Here is a 23,492-nt window from a genome sequence, read left to right as displayed (position 1 = left end):
GAGAATGGGGTGGGTGGATTGGAGCCTCTCCACCCCACCTCCCTCCAGAGCCTGCTGGGCAATCCTCAGAATGAGATCCCTCTGCTCCCTTTCCCCTACTCTCATTCTGAAAGCAGCACTGGGGCTGGGAGTGAGAAGGGGTGTTGCTAGGAGAGAGCAGCTGCACACTCCCAGTTGCTCTAAACAGCAGCTCAATTCCCCAACTCCTGGGACCCAACAGTGAATGCCTGTTGTGTCTGAGTCATTGTTACAACTCGGGGTGCTTCCTGCAAAGTGCTATGCCTTGTAATGGGAAGGTGCTCTTCTGTCTGTGCCTACTGATTCCAGTAGGGGTAGGGGTAAGATTTCACAATAGAGGTGAATCTCAGATGATCTTCACATTCTAATTTCTGTACTTTCATTTTAAAATGTGAATGTATATTCATTGTGAAGTGAAAAGTGTCCTGCAATTTACTACCACAGACCTTCAAATATTACACAGTACAAACTGCTTTTAGATTGAATGTAGTAATAATATATATTTATGTATCGATCAGTAGTATGGTGTTGTACGTTACTAGGCTTGAAATATTTAAAATGTGTTCTGGGATTAATCCAAAGAAACAACTTGTTTGTTTTAAATATCATGATTTATTTACTATGTCTTTTAAGTAATTTGTATTTAAGAAATTGAGCTCTTATGTTTTGCTGGTTCCTGATCCACCTCGTTTTAAAATACCTGCTGTAAATAGGCAATCATAAGTGAAATTAAATGTGCAGTCAGATACCATCCAAAAGTTTTTATTATGTAAAAGCTTGTACATGGGTACTAATTAATGCTACAACTAATATTTTATTAAACACTATTAATTGGAAACTTCTATATAAACAGCTGTGCTGAAGATTTAATACAAAAATGTATCAACTTAATCTCCTATAGTGCAAGAAACAATTAGAATGTAAGAGGATGATAGTTTGTATTTACTATACCAGTTTTTGTGGGTGGACTTAATGATTTAAACTGCAGAGATCCATTTCACAGGTAAAGAAAAATCGCTCACTTAAGACCAAGTTTTGAAAAAACTACCTGCCAATTTTAGTACTTCAGGTTTTTTTGAGCGTTCAGCTTGAGGCCATTTCAGCTTCATTTTCAGAGATTCTGAACACTTCAGTGTGAATTTGGAGTGCCCAGCACCTCTGCAGAGATGCTAAGCATGTTAGCTAGTATTTAGAGTGCTCAACACCTCTGAAATCAGGTCCTAGTTTCTCCTGATTGGACACTAAAATCAGTAAGTACATTTGTAACACAGGCCTAAGTGATTTTTTTTTGTTTGTTTGGGGGTTTTTTGTTCAAGGTCATATATGAAATGGGTGGTAATACTAGGAACAGAACACTTTTTTTATACTTTAACCACAAGAATACGCTTCCTCTTTGATATAATTTCAGAAAGACTTTTTGCAAATTGTATTTTTTTAAATAGTGTATTAAGGAAGTAATAACTGCTGAACCCATTCAGTCAGATCTAAGGTAAGACTCTCTTTGCTGTCATTGGAGAACTATACAAGTAGCTAGCAGTTCCTTTTGAAACTTGAATTCTTTTGTAACTTACATAACCTTACTCCCTACTGTATAAAGTATTTATTAAAGATCTAGCGCAGTACAAGCATTGATCTTCACAACATTCCACCATGCAGGAAAGTCTTATCTTCATGTTACAAAAGAAAAAGGATCAAGTAACTTGCCTAAGTCAGTGACAAAGTTGAGGATAGAGCCCAGAACCTCTGATTTTTGGTCCATATTCACCTCCTTACTGAACTGCCCTTCCAAAATAAACTAAAGTTTAAAAAAAAGTATAAAAAGTTTAATATTAATATGGTAAGATACATACTAATTATTTTGCATGGACATTCATTTTAGGTATTTTTTTTTCTTTTGATCAATGTTCCTGATAGCAAAAAAGTAAAATGTGGAGTTTCCCATATCAAGACTGGGAGTGTATAATACTTGTTAAAAATCTGCAAGAAGAGTTGAACACAAAGATGACAAAATTAGAAGATATTACAGGGTTGCTTTTTCAGGTAGTCAAATCTAAAGAAGACTGAGGAATTTATTTGGATTAACGAAATGAGAAATGCAAAGCAGAATACATAATTTTAATAAATTCTAAATTGAAAGTAGTAGTTTCAGAAAAAAAAGAACCCATGTGAAATGCTTGTACGAGTGAAGTTAATAACAAAACACCTATTTTACCCTTAGACATATTGTATTGAGAACTTAATGAAGACCTTTGCTCCCAGTGCAGCTGTAGTTGAGAATATGCAAAGCAAGATGATGCATCAAAAAAATGGAATAGAAGTCTGGAAAAGGAGGTGTCGGAGAGGGGAGTTAGAAAAGGGCAGCAAGAATGTTTAGGGGGACGTAAGAACTTTTGTAACATTTGAAAGACCTGGATCCTTTGTTCTACAAAGAAAAGTAAGAGGGGACATGAAAATAGCACACACAATAACAAATGGCTAAAATAATTTAGATTAGCATCCATGTTCAGCCTTTCTTATATTACAGGAGAATGGGATATCAATTAAATTAAAAGGGGGAAACATTAAAACTGATAAAAGTATTTTTCATAGAGACCCAACTCACCTGTAGAATTAATTGCTGCCATATATTTTTTTGAAAACAAGAGCTTACCAGGACTATAAAAAAGATTATGTATAGCATTATAGAAAAGTAACAGGAAAGGGTCTTCAGGAGGTCACCTAGTCCAACCGTTTGCTCAAGGCAGAATCCACCACATCTAAATTATTCCAGACGTGCTTATTGAATCTATTCTTAAAAACTTTGAAGGATAGCACAGATTTCCTAGAAAGGTGGTAAAATCCCAGATGTTTGACTACCCTCACAATGCGGAAGTTATTTCTTTATTTTAATCTGAATATTTGGAACTGTAATAGTTAATATTTCACCTTAACACATCTTCTCAGGATGCAGGACAAGACCATGCTCTACCTGTACGAAAAGTTTGGAATAATTTTTTTCTGAGGTCAAGTTGTTTTGTAAGTGTCAGCTTCAGGATTTTATGTGCCACCTTCTACAACAATTGGAATGGTAATGGTCAGAAACAAGATGTTAGCCTGGATGAACCATTGGTCTGAGCCAGGGTAGGAACTTTTTCTGTTTTAGTGCTCCTAAATGAAGCATGATATTTAGACAAGAATAGATTTGCTGAAGGTACAGTTCAACTTCAGGTATCTAAAATGTAACTGATATTTCCTATACACAAAATTAAAGGATGATCTGGTGATTGCATATTATTCTAATTATAAACTTAATGTTTTACAAAATTGTCTTATAGTTAAGTTGGCTTTTTGTTAGGTTTGGTACTTTCATTACACCTCAAATGGGATGATTTTTTTCACTCTACAGGCTTAGTGATTAGAGACTTTAATAGAACTTCCACTGCTATCATCACAGCTTCTCATTCAGTACAATACCAAATTTAAACTAGTTTTACATGAACACACACATATGCAGAATGTTTTGAATATCCCGATTTATGTATTTTTCAGCCTGTACATACAGCTGCAATTACAATACTATGCCTTCTAGTTAATTTTTCATCTTTGTTAATATATTCCCTGCCACTCGTTATTTTTCCCTTAGAGACTACTAAAAAGAACAGAACTTTCATTGTGCTTGGGTAAATTGAGAAGTGAATTATTTTTCTGTGGTTTTTACTTGTACTGAAAATCGTTCTGTGTTGGATTGATATAAGAATATAGTCCTGCATCAGTTCTTTCACAAAGTAAACTGTGGGGTCACTACTCTTCCTCTTAGAACTACATACTCAGATATCCTTAAAATATTTTTCCTTTCTTAACCCTATCCTTGAAACTTTTCAGGAAACCTCTATTTTCTAGCTCATGCCACAGTCCTGCAAGCTGTTCCATTTTTATAGATCTGTGTATTAATTTATATAGAGCTATGTATTAAAGTAGAGCTCCAAAGAAGACGGGAAAACACTGAAAGACATCACGTACAGGGGAAAGCTTGCAAGAGTTGAATCCAGGGTCTAAATCTGCAACCTTTATTTATATGAGTAAATGTTCAGTGTTACATGTAGCAAGTTTAGACTATTTGTATGAGTACAGACAACCCCTGCTTAGTGCTCTGAATTGGTTCCTGAAAAACCAAGCATTAAGCGAAACTGAAAGTTTTTGATGACACAAGATGGCGACTGCAAGTGGGTTTTTTTTAATGACCCAAGATGGCGACCATGAGTGTTATAACAAAACTCACTGAGCACTAAATGGAATCAGGTATCAATTTTAAATAAGCATTATAGCAAAACAGCGTTAAGTAGGAGTTGCCTGCACATTTTGCATGCTCAGGCTTCAGATTCATCAACTCTATTAGATGTGATTAATTCTAAAGGATTTCCTACACACTAACATTCAATTGTCAGAACTCAACACAGCTATTATTACAACAGCAATTATTAAAATCCCTATGGCTAGTGGTCCAATTAGCAATAAAATGTCAGTCAGGAATAATCAGTGATTTGGATTATTTGTACAGAAATAATTTCAGTAAAGTTCATGTGCTCCTTGTGTTTGAGCATTAATTTTCCATCTGATGAGAACCACAGTTTCTGGCATGGAGCCCATGGACTGATCGCAGATTTGGAATGTTGATCTTGAACACAAATATAAATGCTAATTCTGCCTAAAGTTCAAAAAAGCCGACCTGTATTAAAAAGGCTCTGAATAAAAAAGCAATGCACATACACTTTGAATACATTCATATGAAGCTGACATAAGCAAAGGAGTCACAAAGGTACAGTCATCATAGGCAACTTCCTTTCTGTTCCAAATTGACTTTCTGGTGTAGACTCCTTGGGGGAACTTCATGGATTTCCAGAGGATGCAAGATGTTCATGGCTATGAAAAAGGACTGTTGTCCCGGGGGCTGACATTTTTGTTTACTAATGAGGTTTACAGGTGTAAGTACAGCTCCTATAATGGCTCAGTGGAAAAATAAACATTTATATTCACTCAAGTACACTCAAGTTAAAAGTATGTTAGGATGCAAAGTCAAGCACTCAAGGAAATGCCAATATGATGGCTGCAGCCCCCATACATGTATTTTGCAGTGTTTCTACCATCCCATGGGAAGTCTAGCTGAACCAGAAATAGAATCCTGCCTCCTAAGTCCCATCGGTGTCTTCAAAAGAGAATGTCCTTTCTCATAGTCACCTCTTTCAGTTGCAATCTTTATATACAAAATATATTTAATCAGGAAACCCTTGGTGCTTATTTCTGGATCTAGGGGGACTTGTAATCTAGTAGATGCAGCTAGTATGGCCAAGCACATAAATTTCATATGTTAATTTTGATGGCGAACATGGCTAGGTGGGTGAGATATGGGTCTGCTATAGTAGGGATGTAGGGATGCTAGACTCAAACCCCAGTAATGTATGGGAGCCTGAACTACCTTTAGGGTCCTCCTCTGGACAGGGCCAGTGTAGGGCAGCATGCACTATCCTATATTTTTGCCCCTTTGTAGACATAAGGCTATACCACAGAGCAGATGAAGTGGAGAGCTCTGCAGTGATTCTGGTACAGTGAGACTCAGCTAGAGTCCTGGGCTAGCTTAACATCCTTTCAAGGGTGCCATGCAACACTTAGAACAAGCTTCAGAACAGCTTTTGAGGGAAAGAATAATATAATGAATGAGGGTAAAATGAAAATGAAATGAAATGCACCATGGGTTTACCAGACTGACCTAATCTCTTTCTGGGGTTAGGTAAGATTTTTCTAGATCACCAATTCTCAGTCAGGGTGCTGAGGCATGTGGAGCTGTTTTGGGATCCTTGTGTAACTACTGCCTCCTGATCCTGGTGAGGGCACCAGCAGCCAGTCACCAGTCACAGGGTGTGGGGATCCCCCAGCAGCTGATCAAACCAGAAGAGCCAGCAAACCAAAAGTGCCAGCAGCACTTCTCTTGGTGCCCTCACATTCTCGGGGAGGCACTGGCCATCACCCCCCACTCCCCGGCTGGCAAGGGCCAATCTCGGGGGAGGCATGTGCCCCCTCCATGCCACCTACAAAGGGTGTCGCACAATGTTAGAACTGTTAGGTGTGCAAATGTGATTCACAAGACAAATCCAGACAAGTCCAGATGAGTGTGGCCCTGCAGTATGTGGCACCACAAACACATCTACAGCACTGCAGCGGTCAGGCATTCTCCGTGCTGTGAGGGTGCGCTGCCTGTGTATGCTCTGCTCCAGTTTTTTTTTTTTTTACGTGGGTTTTTTGATCCTTGAATGATGTTCTGTTTCCTTTTTTCCATGGTTTTTTTTGTCCCCTGGATGTCCAGGAGTCAAAAAAACTGCACGGAAAACCAAAACAGAGCAGCACACGCTCGGGCAGTGTGCACTGTTGAAAAGCAGAGCTGGGCTGCCCGGAGCCATGCTGTGGCTGTCAGCCTGGCTCCACCTGGCAGGATCATTGCAGCCGCAGCCCTGGGAGGCCCCCCAGGACAGGCTGCCTAGCCCAGTGCTTACCGCAATCTCCCCTACCCCACCTGGGGTAACTTGCTGCGCACCAAAGTGCATGCGGCATGGGCATTCCCCAGAGACAAGTAGCTGTGGTGCAAGGCACGCCACTGCCACTTCTTCCCTGGGAACCGAGCGTGGGCTCATTTGGCCATGGGCCCAGAGCTTTCAAATAGGGACCCACACTGTGAAAAGCAACTGGACCTGTCCTGGTTTTTCCACGTTCTCATGACAGAAGAATGGCTCTAGTCCAGCGGTTCCATGGGGTCATGGGGGTGGGGGGTTGTGGGCTGAGAATGAGCTGTGCTGAGGAAATGGGGCCATAAATGGGGTCATGCTGAAGAAAAGTTTGGAAAGGCTTTTCTAGTACTTTTCTGTAGCCAAAAAACAAGTGAAAACGAAGGCAGCGTTTTCCGAGGGGGTTGTGAGTCTAGCAAGGGTGCGTTTAAAACGTCTACTCTCCAGTCTACAAGACGCTGAGAGGCAGGCTGTAGGAGACAGACGCTCGCAGCTGGCTGCTGAAGGGAGCTCTGTAGCAGGCAGGTCTTCAGGGCTGAACACGATGTCCCGGTCCAGGGTTAGGCTGGCGAGCGTCTCCGAAGCCCCCGCTTCAGCTTCCGATGAAAGCTGGCTGGAAACCAGCTAGGCCGCCATCACATGTTCAAGCACTTTTACAGCCGGCTGGCTCCTTTGATAGCCGGACAGTCACGTTTCTTCCGCGACTACCGTGTGGCCGGTCTAAGTTCATCATGCGCTTCACCCGGGACCTGTGCGGTAGGTGTAACCGTGTGGCAGCGCCGCAAGGCAAGACCAGCACGCAGGGGAGGGCCCGGGCGCCTTCGCCTCAACCCGGGCGACAGTGGGGCCGATATCAGCGCAAAAGCCCTCGCGGCGCCCAGCTGGGGGCGGGGCGGGCGGAGGGGGGGGGCGGCCGGTTCCCCAGCGCGGGAACACCGAGAGCGCAAAGGCGGCACGGTTGGTGCCGCGCAGGCGCACTGAGGAGGCCGGCGGACTCCGCGGACCGCTGGAGGGCGGGAGTGGTTGCCAGGTGACACGCAGGAGGATGTGGGGGCCTGGGAGCTCTAAGCTCATTTCCGGTGGCGGGCTGCCTAGTGGCTCGGCGGTGACGACTGCGGTCGCCTCGTGTTCGGGCCGGGCGGCTCCGGAACTGGGGCCGCTGCCTCCTCCCGCGTGGTACGGGTGAGATTGCTAACGCTTGGCCCTCGCCGCTTCCTCCCTGCGCCGGGCGGTGCCGCGGGCCAGAGGAGCGGTCCAGGGCTGGCCCGGATCGGACGGCTGCCCCGGGCGAGGGGCCCTGCTCTGCCCCATCGGCCTGCGCTGCAGGGCCAGGCCCTGGCATGCCTCCTGCGTGTTCACATCAGGCCTAACCACGCGCAGCCGGTCCGGTGGGCTACCCAAATTTGGCAGCAGGGGGCAGCTGGTGCCATGGCTCGCATGAAGGCAAATTTTCAGACCCCTGGGGGAAGTCGGATAGCCTGGCTCTTTGGACTGGGGGTTGAGCTACCCTGCGTTGGGGTACTTAAAATAGGGTTAAGTAGAATGGGAAGGAAAATAGCACCACTCTCCTCATTTGCTTAGGGGCCCAGGATAGGAAGAAGTTGAATTGCAGGTCGGGGGAGAAAATTCGCATTTTCTCCCCCAAGAAAAATCTTGCCTAACCACAGAAAGAGATTGGGTCCATCTGGTAAACCCCTGGTTCATTTCGTTATATTTTCAATTTGCATTTTTGCACTGTGGGGAGAAAGAGAGCAGTTAGTTGCACAGAACCAACTTGGCTTTTCACTTCACAGTATGAAAATTGAACAGTAGAAATCTTGCTAATTGTGGAGTTGTAATAGAAAAGAAAGTGGGGTGCTTTAATAATTAGTGTTGAATTTTTATATTTGAAGAATAATTTCCTAAAGTTTCAAGAGAAGTAAACTGTAAATTTCCCTGTGCATAATGGCATATTTGCAGTGTTAGTCACCGAGTTGATAGCAGAAGCCATTTAGAACGCGCTGCATCTTTCCTCTTAATGGCCACTTTACAGGCCTGCAGTGCACTGCCCAAAACAGGAGATCTGTAACTAGAATGTAGGCTGAGATTTAAAGAGTTAATTTCAATCCAATTTAAAGCTGAAAGAATGAGGTTATTCTTGCATCCCTTGCATTTTAGAGATGAGAAGGCAGATGTTTCCCTAAAATTTAATATACAAGCTGTGACTTGAAAAGATAAGGGTGGCTTCATGTGCCTCCAAAAATCGCTCATTGCTTTAAAAAAAAATCCAGTGCTGTTAAAGATGAACTAATACATTGATTTTAGTTGCATTAGGAATGCAGTTGCTGATGCATTATTTGCTCTTTGTTTTAAGATGCCTTTTTATTTTTCTGCAATTTGCATATATTTTATGAAATTGAGATGGATTTAATTAGGCAATATACTGAAGATGCTATTGGAAAATAATTGATTGTTTTGAGTTATTTTCAGCCTTTCAAGCTTTCTGTATAATGATAAATTGGACAGCTGAAGAACCATATTGATCCTGATGTCTTCATAAATAACTTTCATCAGCAGATGCATGTCCCAGTTCTAATGATAAATGACCCCTTTGTCACTGGGGAGCTTGGGCAGAGTGTTGTCCAGTGACTCTGACCATGCTTTTTCTATTTTGTCAGCACATACTTAGAAACATTAGTTATCTTGGGAGTGCTTCCTGTCAGGGTCTTGTCTTAGTAGTCTCTGAGGTAGCATAATTGTAACAAGATTATGGGATGAGTGCTGACCTTGAATTGACTCTATAGGGAATGTACTGTTGTGTTTACGAAGAAACCTGTGCTCAGAAAGCAGGGGACATATAACCTTTAACCTTAGTTCATTTTTCATACTTGTCAAATCTAACTGGGCCAAAAGGGAAAAAGCAATGGTTACTCATTAGGAACATCATACCCTTCTAAAATCAATGATTTTGCATACTTATCTTCCTGACCACAACTCCTTTTTATGGACAAAACACTAATGCCTTCTGTTTTAACTTTTTGTTATCTCTAAGTAAGTGTCATACTCGGCTTATCCTAGGACTTCAGTTACTGAAAATGGGTAGTGGTTTCATATTGTTGCAGTGTTGCTCTGCTGATATACTTATGGCTCATCTCCAAATAAACAATTTCTGCTGCTGAGATTGTGGTGGAATTGTGAATAAGGAAAATGACTTGATGTGCTGTTATGAATGTTTGAAGTACATGATGTGTGGATTTCTTTTTGTAAAGTAATGAGCAAAGTTGGTGAGTGGGTGCTTGTCTCCAATGGCTTCACAAGTCCTCTGCCTGAATTCCATTATACTGTTCCTTTGCAGACAGTAAGGTGTCATCACATGAACTCTTGAAATCAAAACTGAGTATTTTTCATGTATTGTACATATGATACTTGGGGAGCTTCAGCAGGCTAGCAGCCACGAAGCTTGTGTCCTATTAAAGCCACATGTACATCCTTGTAGATTTTGAAATATTACTTTGTAAGTTTCTCTCTCTGGAGGGAGAAGGGGAGAAAAGCAACAGATAAATCCCCACTTGTTATGCAGCAGTCCCTTTTTCAAGGATGAGAATTTTCTTTTAACGTTCAGAAGTTACTTTAAAATATGCACCTGCATTTGGCAAATTATCATGCTTAAACAAACTGATTTGCTGACACAAGTAGCCTTATGCAAGTCTTTTCTTAGCCTGAAGCTAGCCACCTCTCATGCAATAGTAATTCTATATAATAAACAAGTAATTTTGGCAAAATAACAATTTCTTCTTTGTCATTTACCCAGGTGAGTGTTGTTTCCTTGTAAATTTATGAATCTGAGATGCCAGAACATAATACACTGAAGAATGAAGACTTTACCTAGGATTTCATGGTATGCATAAATTTTTATTTTTCTCCCTTAATATTACACATGAATATCAACTTGAGACTTAGGTGTTTAGACTTCAGAAAGCCCATGGAAAGTGTTTATATATTGCTGACCTGTAGCTATCAAGTAAACTACTAAGCAATATTACCACCTTACATTTCTCAATATTGTAGCTGCAGAGTGCTAGAAAACGAGTTGAGAAGTTGTATCAGAGGGTTGAGAAGCTTTTTAAAACTCCAGTGAAGGAGCAATAGCTTCAAGCTTGAGCAGGGGAAATTTAAATTGGAGATTAGGAGGAACTTTGACTATGACAGAGAGCACTAGGGAAACTATCTCCATTCTTAGACATTTTCAAGAGCAGGTTAGAATTACACTTTCCTGGGATGGTTTAGTCTGGGATGATCCTCCCTTGCACAGGGGGCTGGATTAGATGATCCTGCAAGGTCCCTTGCAGGCCTACTTTCTTATGATCCTAAGGAGACATTACAGCTTCCTTGAGCAGTTTTTTCCACTGTTCTTCCATTCATAGTAAAAAAGTTTCACAGATTCACAGAAGTTTAAGGCTGGAAGGGACCTTGAGAGAACATCGGGTCCAGCCTCCCTGCTCTGGGCAGGAAAGACTGCTGAGGTTTCCCTGTCCTCACTCTTGCCCCTCTGAATTTTAATCTAAATGTAGTTTTTTGTACCTTAAATTCATTGCTTTATGTCATCTTCCCCTCTGCAGCAATGGAGAACAGTTGTTCTCCTTCTCCTGTATGGCAGCCTTTCAAACATTTGGAAACTGCTGTCACGTTCCTCTCAAATCTCCTTTGTCTCTAAACTAAAAAAACCCCTAAAGCTTGTATTCCAGCCATTTATCATCTGTTGCTTGCTTCCAGGTTATCTCCAGTTTCTCCATGTCCTTCTTAAAATGTGCAATCCAAAACTACACAGTACTTCAGCTGAGGCTTAGCCAGTGTCAGATGGAGAGGGGTTAGCATGATCTTCTGTCGATAACACCTCTTAGTACAGTCCCAAAATTGCACTTGTTTTTTTAGAAATCAGAGGAAAGATTTTCAGGAACACTACATAGTTAATTTGGTTGGTTACAAATGAGAAACTAAGATCAGAACTTCATGCTGTCCATGTGCTTGTTGCACAGTACAAAACATTAGGTACACAAATGCCTAGCATATTGTGCCTCATTCACTACACAAAACTATTAATGTACAAAATGAGACCCAGTCCATCACCCCCATCATAAGTTAGCGGAGTCCTCCAAGGAGAAAATAAGTAGTTGCCACACTGCAACTAGAAATGTGAAAGAGATTTCATTCAGAAATAGTGCTAAAACCAACAGACTGCTTAAGCTTTAACTCTAGTATAAATATTTATGTATAGTCTCAACGTGTGGCCTTATCTTTAAAGTGGGACTTGTTTTAGCACCAATGATTACTTATGTTTAGGATGCTAATCTTGTGGTTTACAAAGCTATGACAATATTCAAATATTTTCCTTCTGTAAAATATTAATTTACAGTATTATATGGTAATCATAAGCAGGAATTTAGTTTGCTGGCATAATGATGATTTTTTTGCCGTTTACCCAACTGATATGTTTGATGAGTATCTGTATATCTGAGATGCCAGCCAAACTTGAAAAAGCCAAATAACCTGATCAGCTTGTGTTATTTATGAATGTTTGATATTAATATTTTCTTGCAAACAGTGAGAATTGAGTCTCCTGTGATATTTTCACAAGTTCCACGCACTTCCTACAGCCATGATGTTGTGTCATCTGCTAAAGTCAGAAGAACGTGGGTATACTGCTTTTCTTTATGAAGATGTTAATACCAGCTCCTATTAAGGAAGCCCAATCCTAAAGTGGTAGAAATATGCATAGTTCCACGGAGCATTGTGGATCACTACCAGTTGAGGGTCCAGCCTGTTGTTTAGCCAGCCAGGCCAGCAGCTTGGAAACTGTTCCTTTTTCCCCACCCCCGACTGGCCCCAGTTGTTATAGTAGCCATTTTTGGTATGGCAATCTAAAGAGAGAATTTAGAGAGAGAAGCGAAGGCAAAAAGTTGCAGTTATTGTTGGGCCTTGCCTTCCTGTTGCAAAAGAATTAAATTCAGTCTTCTTGAATGTATTTATTATCCTACAGCAGAGGCTTTGTCCAGAATAACTTGTAACAAGTAACCTAAAAAGAAATAGCCACCTGTCATTCAGTCAGCATAGGCAGAAGTAATACTACTGGCATAATGATGATTACCTCTTGCCGTTTACCCATCTGACAATATGTTGATGTGTAAGGTTGAATCTGAGATGCCAGAACAGCTTTGAATAAGCTAGGTAAATTTGTTTTTCCATTCAGTTCTAAAACTCGGTTCCAAATCTAGTTCCTTTTGCTGAAAAATACCATGTTTCTGTGATTTTTTTTTTTTAATGCATTCACATGCTTTTGAAAATGCTCTTTATTAGATAAACTGTCCTGCTTTTCATAGTCAGCATGGAATTCATAGGATAACTTGATGTCTGTGTCAAGCTTTTGTGACACTCACTCACATGCTGAGAAGAATGAAACCTAGGGCACCTGAAGCTTCTTCTACACATTACCGGTATTGGCAGTTAAATGGTTAATTGTGCAATTGCCTTAAGATTAGAGATATGAAGGCCCAGAAAAAAACAGTTTTTCTTCCTGAGGACATTTTTTAGTTTTTTTTTCCCAAAAAATTGGAAAAATTGAAATTTTTGAAAAAATTTTAAAAACCTCTTATGAAATATTTTCTTTTAGACTAATGAATAAAATGTTTAAGACAAGGTGTCCATATATTGCCACCTTTTACTCCCCCAAAATGTTTTCTAATAACTATGTAATAGGAAGACTTATGTAAGCCTGTGTACAGTATCAGATCATTACAATTCCTGTACACCAAGGACAAGCACAAATACAAAAGCAAGATGCATTTCTGCCCCCAGGGGGCACTGCCATTTTGACAAAAGAAGTATTCAGTGCCTTCTTTGCTTGTGGACTTCCTCTATTGTTGACTTTTTGTTCTAGAGGTTGGTGGATCTGCTGCTGTCCTGACTAGGCCTTAAAGGATGGGGAATGGGCACTGGCAGCAGCACCTATTGATTGCTGTAGAAATTAGAAACAAGAAGCTTATTACCTTGGTCACTCAAAAGCCTCAGGAGAGGAGACAGAACAAATCTAAAGGTTTTGAAGTTGGAAGGAACCTGCCCCCTCCTGGTCCTGTGACCTTGAGATCCACAGAAGTACAGAAGCAGCACAAAGGAGCTAAAAGAAAGTATACTTTTAGACAGATTCACTAACCACTAAAAAATATTTTTATTTTAAAGAAGCTTTATCTGCACTGTAATATGCCACTGGTGACTCCATTCTCCCACAAATCACCTATCATTGTATATGGCTGCACTGAAATTTTCATGTGGATTTAATATCACTTACCAAGCACACATTCCATTATTTCTGTGGATGCAATGACTGTCGCTCTTCCTTTGTTTAAAACTAACTTCTTTTACCACATCATGTTTTTCAGACACGTGAGGGTTACAGCAGGCTTCCCCAGGAACCTGGTAGAAGTGGACACACGGCATATTTCCTTTTCTTTCTACTGCAAAGAATTTGCTTAAGTTGAGGCACGCTCAGTTGTGTTTTGGTATGCACTGACCTTGAGATTGAGGCTTATATCTGCATGGTCCACAAACAATTTTCATCTTCATGAAGATTCATTAATAGACTTGCCATTTATTGTGCTCATTTATTAGAGAGGTTTCCTACTATGTAGGGAATTGTATAGAATGCCCCTGAGACATTGGGCAAGATATTTCATGCCTATTTCACTTATTTGGATTGTAAGCTCTTTAGGGCAGAGATTGTCTAATTGTACTGTACAAACAAAGCTGTCTTAAATTTTACTTTGGGCATCTAATTGCTCCTGGAATATCATCTGATCTCTACACCTGCCTGTATGTTTGACTGAAATTCAGATCTGCAAAAATACAGTATCTTTAGAGAAGTACTTTTCTAAACTTGTAGGTAACTGAAAAAACTACAGCAACAATGAAGAGAAGACACAGATTTGCTAAAGCCATAACCATAATGAACCAACTCTAAGCTACCTATTTTATTTCACTTTGAAGCCATTTGACTGCAATTAACTTTTCAGAAATACTTTCAATCTTATTTCTCACTGCCCCACACTTGTATATCTTCCCTTAACCTTCCCAATAATCTTCTCCCTGGCTTTACTGGCATATTTAGACACAAAGTTAGTGTAATATTGTCTAATCGCATGTCAGTTATGAATTAATTTATCCCCAGGAGCAGCAGTTTCATTAAAAAAACCCTAACTTTCCTGTACAGTATACATTTGCATCGCTCAAAAATGTAAAACTACTTTTAAATACTTTAAGTCAAATCAGTAGGCTTAAAATAAGAACAAGTGCTTCAATTAAACACTCTATTCTTCATTGGTGGTAGTGTGTATACCAGGCCCATATGTGGCAATAAACTGTAACAATTGCTGGTAGCACTGCCTGAGGTAAACATCTCTTTGCTGCAGGGAGCTCTCATCAATGAGGTCAAATGGAAACACGGCGTTGGGAGCTACACAAAATACGGAGGCACCTATATATAGAAGAATTGAAATTAGAGATTGTGTTAGTAGATTTCATGCCTGTTGCTAGAAAATCCTCCTTACCAGTTTGTTCATTTTGGTTACATAGCAAGAAACATTAACAAAGGTATTAACTTAATAAAGATTCTGACCCTTTTTTGGGAGGAGGGTTTGTGATATATTTCCCTAGCCCAGATCATAATGGTCCTTGGGAGCTGAAGAAATCTTGCAGCTTTCCACCTGAACAAAAATTTGCAAAGCTTACTGGTGTACTAAAGAAACAGTGATTTATATTTAAAATAGCTTGTTGCGGAGCTTTTAGTATAGAAATGTTACGAGATCACACTTTGGAGTCCAGCAGTGTTACTTTACCTGTATTTGTATTACCAATGTCAAGAATGTCTTTGGTAGATCTGCTGTCCCCGTTAGAATTCCTCCTCCTTTCATTCCTCATTACCTATCTGAAAATAAGACTGTACCTTCTTCAGTCTTTATTCCCAGGTTGGAGTTTCAGTTTACATTTTGCTCCGTATCAAGCCAACTTCACTGTTTTACACTTACCACTGAAACAGTGCCTTAGCTATGAAAAAAATATCACCATCCAAATACAAGATATAAAAACAGGTCAAAGCTTAACAGCCTCTTTATATATTTTTTTTTAAATTATTCAAATTTTTTTTTACAGAATTCATTTAAACCCAATAGTGTTAACAGCAGACACCTGTTAGTTAAAGCTGAACTATTTTACCATGCTTTAATGTGAGAGATGATTCAAGCAACAAGACAGCTATCAGTACATCTTCTTCAAGTACCTTCCTCCTCAAACTCAGCTTTGCATGTGCTTCAGACAGTGAAACTCTTGGAGACAAAAATGCCAATATCAGACATGCTGGCTAACTGTACAACAAATAAAGCAAGGATTATTTCACTTTTTCAAACACTGATGGAATAAGTAAATGGCTAATTACTGTGGTGTGTGGATTGTTGCTAAAGCTTAGATCACCTTGCTTTTCTATGTTATCGTGGCCACTTGAAATTATTCTAGTGTGCTACCAAATACGGAGTAATATGTTACACCACTGAGCAATAATTATTTTGCCGCACAGGTAAATATCAAGAAGGTTATGTAACTAACATAAACTGCAGTGCTCAAGTAGAGGTAAAGCTTAAGGGTACTGAAACAATCAGAACTTGATCTCCTTTGGTTCTTAAATAATAATTGTTTTAATACCTGAAGAATGAGCAAATACCATGTTTTCCCTCATGCCCACTGCTTTCCCTCCCCAAAACAACTGGGGGAAAGTGTCCTCATTATATACAAAAAAAAAAGGGATGTGGAATTTTGGGGGTGGGGAGGAGTAGTGCAATGGCAGCTTTAATTGCTGCTGCTTGTGGAACTATGGCAGTTCCTGTTGCCAGTGCTCTCCTTCCCCTTCACCTCCCATCTCTGCTGCCAAATTTGTAGACCCAGAGGGGGCCCCTTGTCCCCAACTAAACACTGGATTGTGCCAATCCCTGGGGCTGGCCCATGGCTAGATCTTGTCAAAGATTAAAGTCTTTGATTTCAGATGCTGATGGCAAAAGGTCAGATGACAAAGGGTCAGAAGCTAACACAACAAACTTTGTGGTTGTAATTTATGCCTCTGTATTAACAGTGTTGCATATACACACCCCTATCTGTGCCTCATTTCAAATTACTTGAGTTCTCATACGAAAGAGAGAAGCTGACCTTGACAGCCCAGCACAAAAGATAAAGTATCTATAGTAACGAGATTAACTGACTGTAGTAAAGTTGTATAATTAAATATGCTACGCGCGCCATCCTGTGACCAAACAGAACCAGTACCACCCAGGTAAAAATAACCCCCACTTTTTTTTATGAAACCTGAGCAAACAAAGAAAGCACAAGTGCCAACTCATTAATTATTTATAATTGGTGTATAATAATTGGTCACCTGTGTCAGATAAAACTTTGAAAGAACTTCCGTCCAAAGCAGAGAACAGAAACTGCGTATACACTCAAAAAGAACAGATCGTGCATGAATATTTCTCTCCGCCTACGTTATCTTTCTGGCGTATCCCCGTTTATTTCTCTATCTCTGATGTTATCTTTCTTATCAAGAGCTCTTAGTAATTTGCAGACTGCAATGGCTTATATGAATCGCTCGGAAGCAACTGTCTTACCCACCCTGTAAATGCTGGGTAACATGATATCTGCATGCTGTAACTGAATGAATAAATCAACTCCACTGCCTACGCTCTAGCCATCAGAAGCATAAGTAAAATAAATCTTCTGTGAAAACATCACGCTGTGTTTAAATCATCCTGACTCCTGTTCACGGTTATCACCCACCTGCCGGGTCATAAATCCCCCTCCTCGCACCAAGCCGGTCGTGCTGACACAGCTCACAGGTCAAGGGTGCACCGGTGTTACGGGGCGCGACAGATCTGATCCATGAGGTGTGGCCTAGCACACGCCCCAGATCTGGTGTGCTGATTCCGACCCCTCACAATGGCTTCAGAGTCCTGTGCTGGGTCTGGCCCTGTGTGCTGGACCTGGGGCCATGTGCTGAGTCCAGGACTGCACTGGCTCAGGCCATGTGCCAGGTCAGGCCTGGACTCAATGCACTAGAGCCCATGCCTGGGATCAGACCTGGCGCTTGGCTCTGGAGCTGGACCAGTGTACCGGGTCAGTTTCCAGATCCCACCTAGAACGTGAAGCTGGTAGTAGTGTGGTGGGCAGGCTCAGCTCCCCTTCAGAATCAAGAGGCATTCCATATACAGGGGCACACTATTTGCAAGAAAATACAGTAAGTTTGAACAGACATTTCAATGGTTCTCAACCACTAATTTTGGCAGAAGTAGAACAAACGAACATTCCTGAATTATAAATATGAACTAGCATATACTTGCTATGAAAACAAAGTTTTGTATTCAAAGATGGCCAGGTTTTTATTGGTTGAAATGCTGAGTTTCCAGGAAGTGTCATCCCCCTTTAAGACATAGAAGAAGTAAGCAATTTAATATGAAAATTAAAACCTACAAGATTTTCAGTGCAGATGCTGATAGCGTTGATCCATGAATAGAATCTGTCCTGACTCTTCGACTTGCTAGATAGTAGCCATGAATCAGTCTCTCTGCTTCTGGATCAAGTTCTACCTGCAAATTCTTAGCAAATACAATCAACTAAAAGAGACAGTATAAGGAAAGCTTTGCAAAAGAAGAGCATTTACTCTTACTCACTACATTTAAAACAAGTTGCAGGGCAGTAATGTACAGGCAGTCCTCCACTTACACCGTTTCAAGTGACATTTGTAAATTGACAGCGTTTCAACTCTGACATCAGTTTTGACTACAGTGCTTGATCTGACCTGATGCCACGCCAGCAAACAAGTTTGCTGTGTCACCCAACTCCCTGGAGAACATCTGTCCAAACTTCCTTGGACACTTGCTTTAAGAAAGCAGACAAGACTCCAGAAAAACATGCAACCAAGACTCTTGAGAAGACTCCAGCCAAGAGCCCTTCAAAAAGTCCCGCAGTCACCTCAAAGAAGCCCTTCCAAATCAATATGATTCCTATTTACAATAGAAATACATTAATGTATCTATATTACTCATCTATAATTGATTTAGTACAAAATTCTGGGTTATTTTGGTGAAAAGTTCAGGAACCAATCCCCCATTTATAACATTGTTTCCTATGGGAAAATGGTTCCAAGTTACAATGTTTCAACCTAAGACTAGGCTTTCAGGAACCAAATGTGTCTGTCGTAAGTCTGGACTGCCTGTATACAGACATTATTTTTTAAGTTAACAGTTTTTAGAACTACAACCAAGTAACTTCACACAGTGAATGGGCATCAAACTCACCTTGTGCCCCAGGCTGGATCTGGGTTACAGGGCTCTATGAGTTTGATTTAGCTCATGACATAAGAAAGTTCCAGCAGTGGTGGCAGCTCCCATTTTCCAGCCTGGAGCACACTGGTGGCAGCAGCTCCAGCACAGAGCGTGCAGCAGAACCTGGCAGCTAGGGCCGTGGCAACGTGGAAGGACAAAGCAGCCAGGCAGTGATGGGGACGGTCTCAGCCCTTGCCCTACCTGTCACCAATTGCTATGTCCACCAGGGCCTGAGAGCTCCAGATTCTCCAATAGGTCGCTCCCCCAGTCATGCCAGTAGCCCAGAGGGCCAGACAGCTGCTCCACAAGCCAGATATGATCCATGGGCTGTATGTTTGACACCCCTGACATAGTGAAGTGAATACTGCTGATACAAAAAGATGGAGCTCGTTCACTAAATCATTAGGCTTCATTAAATATGTTGAAACAACCTGCATCATTGTTTTAATCCTGAACAGCCTTTGATCCATTTAAATACATTAAAAATAAATAGTATACTAATGGAAGGGTACCACACCAGATTTCTGTTTTTAAAACAATATTGTGCTTCAGTTATGAGAATAAATGGAATATAGTAATCTAAAGTTATACTCTCTCAAAGGAGAGTATAACTTTAAATGTGTGTAAAGTGTTTTTTAAATTAAGGGTAGAGAACTGAACATAATAGATTTGTGACAGTCAATACTCAGGTCTGAGTGCTGTGCTTATTTTTTTTTTAAATCTCTGAATAATCTGGTGCGTAGTGGATGGGAGATGAAATTGTTGCATTTGAAAAGATTGTTCTCTCTTTAGTAGGCAACAGTTTTAAGACTGCCAAATTCAGCTCCGGCACTGTAAGAAAAGTTGCTAAAAAATAACCTATTTACACCAGAATTCAGATGTCTTTTCAGGAGTAACATTTTAAAGCCTACTTTTCCTTCCTGTGAATACAAAATGTAAGTTATAGCTGACCAAAAACTGAGACTTAAAAGCAGTTCCTTACATAATATGTCACCATTTGAGATTATTTATTGCTGATTTTATTCCATTGGAAACTCAGAAACCCGTAGTTTACAATTTCAGTGCTGACTGACACCCAGTTTGACTAATAAACCTTCAACTGGTCATCAAGCAGACACTATCATGAGCTCTTGCTCCTAAGTAGCAGAATCCTTGATTCAAGAACAAAGGAGCTGTTTAGCTCCTGCTGCTGGTACCAGTGGGCAAGCCTGAATCATTGTTTAAAAAAAAAAAAAAAAAACAAGGGCCCCAAAAAACCCAGTGGGTTATACGTACAACACATGAAATAATGTTGCCTGACAGCATGAAAATAAGGCTTTCTGAAAGGAGTTATTTCTTTCTCCCTACCCCCAACAGCCATTTCTGGTGACTGATTTAGGATGAGATCAGACTGCAATTAAAGTTTTTACTGTTGAAACAAGTACAAGTACAAACTTAGTTCATCAAGCAGCTGGGACATTAGACAGTGTTCACTTGAACCGTCCTTGCACCCTCAGGCCCCTGTGAAATGTAGTAAATTGGCTTTTCTTTCACCTATTTCTATTTTTTAATGTATTAAAAATAAGATTTACTATTTTGCTCATAGGCCTATTTATCTTTGTGCTCCATACATACCTGTGTTCTCTCATGCCTGAAGGAACTACTTCTGAAAATAACAGAATAAAATATTTTGTTGTTTTTGTAATATAATTCCTGGAAGTCCTGAAGCTGTAGTTTTTGGAATAGATGAGTATGGTACTACCCACACTAGATATATGTTCAGAAAACACCCACTAATCCAGAGACAGGAAACTGATTTTATGGGTGTAATTAAAAGCAACTTTTGTTGACTTCAGTGAGAAACAATGAGGCACACAAGAGGAAACTAGTATCTGCAGTATACAGATCACCTTAAAAAGCCACATCAAACCTCAGAGATTAGCACTAGATCATCAGATGAAAATCTCATTCTGAATTATTTGTAGCAAGTTACCTCTTCATAATCTTGTGTTCTGAATTCCTGTGAAACTGTATAAAGGGCTTCTTCTGGATCAATGGCTTTCTTCAAGATGTGATGCATAAGAGGAAGAGCTAGTTGGCAAGAGGATAATTCACTGCAGTGTATCAAAAGCCCAAAAGCATCTATAAGGTTAGCTGAAATGAAACTCAAGTCCTAAACAAAAAGATGCAAAGCAGTGTGAGAGAATAAAGTCTCAACATAATCTTTGTTAACAAACAGGAAAAAAAAATCTATTTACTTTGGACTCAGTGCAAATGTCATAGAAAACAAGAGCTTTAGTGCTCTATTTAATCTGGTCAGTACAAAAATCTTTTGAGAGAAACAAACTATTTTTAAAATTAAATAATCTTTATACAATGCAATCTACACTCAGGGACTCTATAATGTTCCAAACTTCTGAATAAACCAACATTTCATATTTAGAGAAACAGACCTATTTTAGAGGCTATCTGCCTTGAAGTGGTTTCACTGCAGCTTGTTAGGCTGCTCACCTTTTTGTTTTTGTTCCCACTTTCACAAGCAGAAGCAGCAAGATCCATCTACAATAGTACAAGTATTGCCAGAACAAAAACATGCCTTACCATCTGGCCAATAAGAGAGTTATCCTTCTGAACATGCTTTTTTGAGGAAGAATCCACATTGACAAAAGACCAGAAGCTGGTCTGAACTGGAAGAGTAACTTGTTGGTCAGCATCTTCTCCATATTTCTTTCCAGGAATGAATATTGTACTTGTTCTGCTCTCCAGCACTAAATCAAGCCAAACGATATTTGCTTCTTTAAATGACAGCAGTTCAACTGCCAATCTCCAAACCCAAATGCAGAATCTCAGGATAATCATAATTATATGGTATTCTTATTTTTACAGGGAAGTCAATCTCTTCCAAGCAACAAAAACAAAAATATAAGAGCAATTATAAAAAGGGAACATTGTTCATGCAAGGGAAAAAAAACAGTACAAAGCAGGTTAAGATTATTACATAATTTGAAAACAATGCATCATATGGGGTGCTACTTTCATCAAAAGGCAAAATTTGGCTCAATATTAAAAAGTCTCAAAAAATGCAAAATTATATTACACTTAAAATGTAAATAAACTACAACTGTGCTTGACAAAAGCTAAGTCAGACTACTAGCCAGGACTAAACTTTAAAAAGAAAAACATAGCCCATTTTGCAAAAACTGATAAAACTTGCATAGTTAGCTAGTATAAGGCAGCAGAACAATCCAGGCAGGCTACCAGTAATCTAACTAGCCACTGCTTTGCCTGGAAATTAAACAGAATCCAGGTAAGGCTATATTGATTTGTTCAAATTGAAAGAGCTGTAAGAGAGACAGCTGTTCATCTCATTTCAAGAGTAGGATTTTTCTCCTGACACAAACTATATTGCCACTACATGGTAAAATTTGCTTATAATTTGAGGGATAATTGTATGAAGGCTTTCCATTGTTGGGACTTGGGTCCTGCATAAGACAGTTTTCTAGGAGTCTAATATGCTATGCAGTTCTCCTGTTATAAATAATCCATATGCCTTACTTTTGAAAGATCTGTCCACGTAGAAATCTCATTAACCTTCCTCAGCTCTATATTAACAGCCACTTTTTTCCCCCTCCTTGTCTGGCAGGTCAGACTCTCTGGCACTAGAGGCTGTTACTTGCTCAAGAGGTAAGGAGAAATGCTGACTTCCAAGAGCATTTGGGAGTAGGTTGCTGAAAGGATTTACAGGGTCTCTTAGACAAAGTTGCATGTGTAAGGTCCCAGATCTAGTAAGAGACTTCTAGGTGTCACAAGTGCTGAGTCTTGCAATGCCTTATTTCAGTGCGAGACTCCTGTAAAGGAGCCCTGAGCCCTGCTGAGCCTGAGGTACTTCTGGGCCAGTACAAAAATCACATCTGTAGTTACCTGAGGAACTTTTATGCTGAGTACAGACAAGCCCAGGGGTGGAGAGCAACCGAGTAAGGGGTTTGAAGAATGTAGTTTTGAATTTAGACATTGAAATCCCTTAGTGGACCTGCACCCACCTTCCTTAGAAGCTGGATGATCTTAATAGTCTAAACATATGAACATAACTGCCATTTACTGGGTCAGACCATAGGTCCATCTTGCCCAGTTTCCTGCCACACAGTGGCAGAGATGGAAACAAAGAGCTGGTCTAATAAAAGGTATCATATGGCACATCTTGGAGAAATCCTGGTGCTCTGGTGTGGTGCCTGAAGATTGGAAGAAGGCCAATGTGGTGTCTATCTTCAAGTAAGGGAGGAAAGTAGATCCGGCAAACTACAGGCCCATCAGCCTATCAGACTATCCCCAGGGAAGGTCTTAGAAAAGATTATTAAAGAGGCCATTCTCAACAGACTGGCCGATGGCAACATCCTGACGGATAGCTAGCACAGGTTTGTTGCAGGTAGGTCTTGTTTGACCAATCTTATCCCTTTTTATGACCAGGTGACCTATCACCTGGACAAGGGAGAGGAGATTGATGTCATATATCCTGACGTCAAAAAGCCTTCAATCTGGTATTCCATGATCACCTCTTGGCAAAACTGGCCAACTG

General features: G+C 40.4%; 1 protein-coding gene and 1 long non-coding RNA gene across 5 annotated transcripts in view; one reads left to right on the top strand and one right to left on the bottom strand.

Annotated features, from left to right (window-relative positions):
- The first annotated feature begins 7,704 nt into the window (after positions 1 to 7,704).
- On the top strand, positions 7,705 to 16,051 carry LOC109319352. 4 transcript variants are annotated; one of them, XR_002103492.1, is made up of 5 exons: positions 7,709 to 7,727; positions 10,342 to 10,428; positions 12,133 to 12,220; positions 13,964 to 15,170; positions 15,729 to 16,051. It is a non-coding gene; the product is annotated as an uncharacterized LOC109319352 (long non-coding RNA). The 4 variants fall into 4 exon arrangements; XR_002103487.1 differs by lacking the exon at positions 15,729 to 16,051 and having other exon boundaries at positions 7,705 to 7,727; positions 13,964 to 15,701; XR_002103489.1 differs by lacking the exon at positions 15,729 to 16,051 and having other exon boundaries at positions 7,715 to 7,733; positions 13,964 to 15,701.
- Positions 12,161 to 23,492, bottom strand: part of MCMDC2 (minichromosome maintenance domain containing 2) — a 24,328-nt gene continuing 12,996 nt past the window's right edge. The window contains exons 10-15 of the mRNA XM_019548835.1: positions 21,521 to 21,687; positions 20,913 to 21,092; positions 18,087 to 18,229; positions 15,792 to 15,901; positions 13,968 to 15,054; positions 12,161 to 12,229 (exon numbers count right to left, since the gene is read on the bottom strand). Of these exons, the coding sequence (XP_019404380.1) occupies positions 14,888 to 15,054; positions 15,792 to 15,901; positions 18,087 to 18,229; positions 20,913 to 21,092; positions 21,521 to 21,687 (767 nt within the window). The 3' untranslated portion in view covers positions 12,161 to 12,229; positions 13,968 to 14,887. The remainder of the gene's footprint in view (positions 12,230 to 13,967; positions 15,055 to 15,791; positions 15,902 to 18,086; positions 18,230 to 20,912; positions 21,093 to 21,520; positions 21,688 to 23,492) is intronic.

Source organism: Crocodylus porosus, unplaced genomic scaffold, assembly GCF_001723895.1.
Source record: "Crocodylus porosus isolate Cpor-Errol unplaced genomic scaffold, CroPor_comp1, whole genome shotgun sequence".
NCBI lineage: Eukaryota > Metazoa > Chordata > Crocodylia > Crocodylidae > Crocodylus > Crocodylus porosus.
This window is presented reverse-complemented; position numbering and strand designations above follow the sequence as displayed.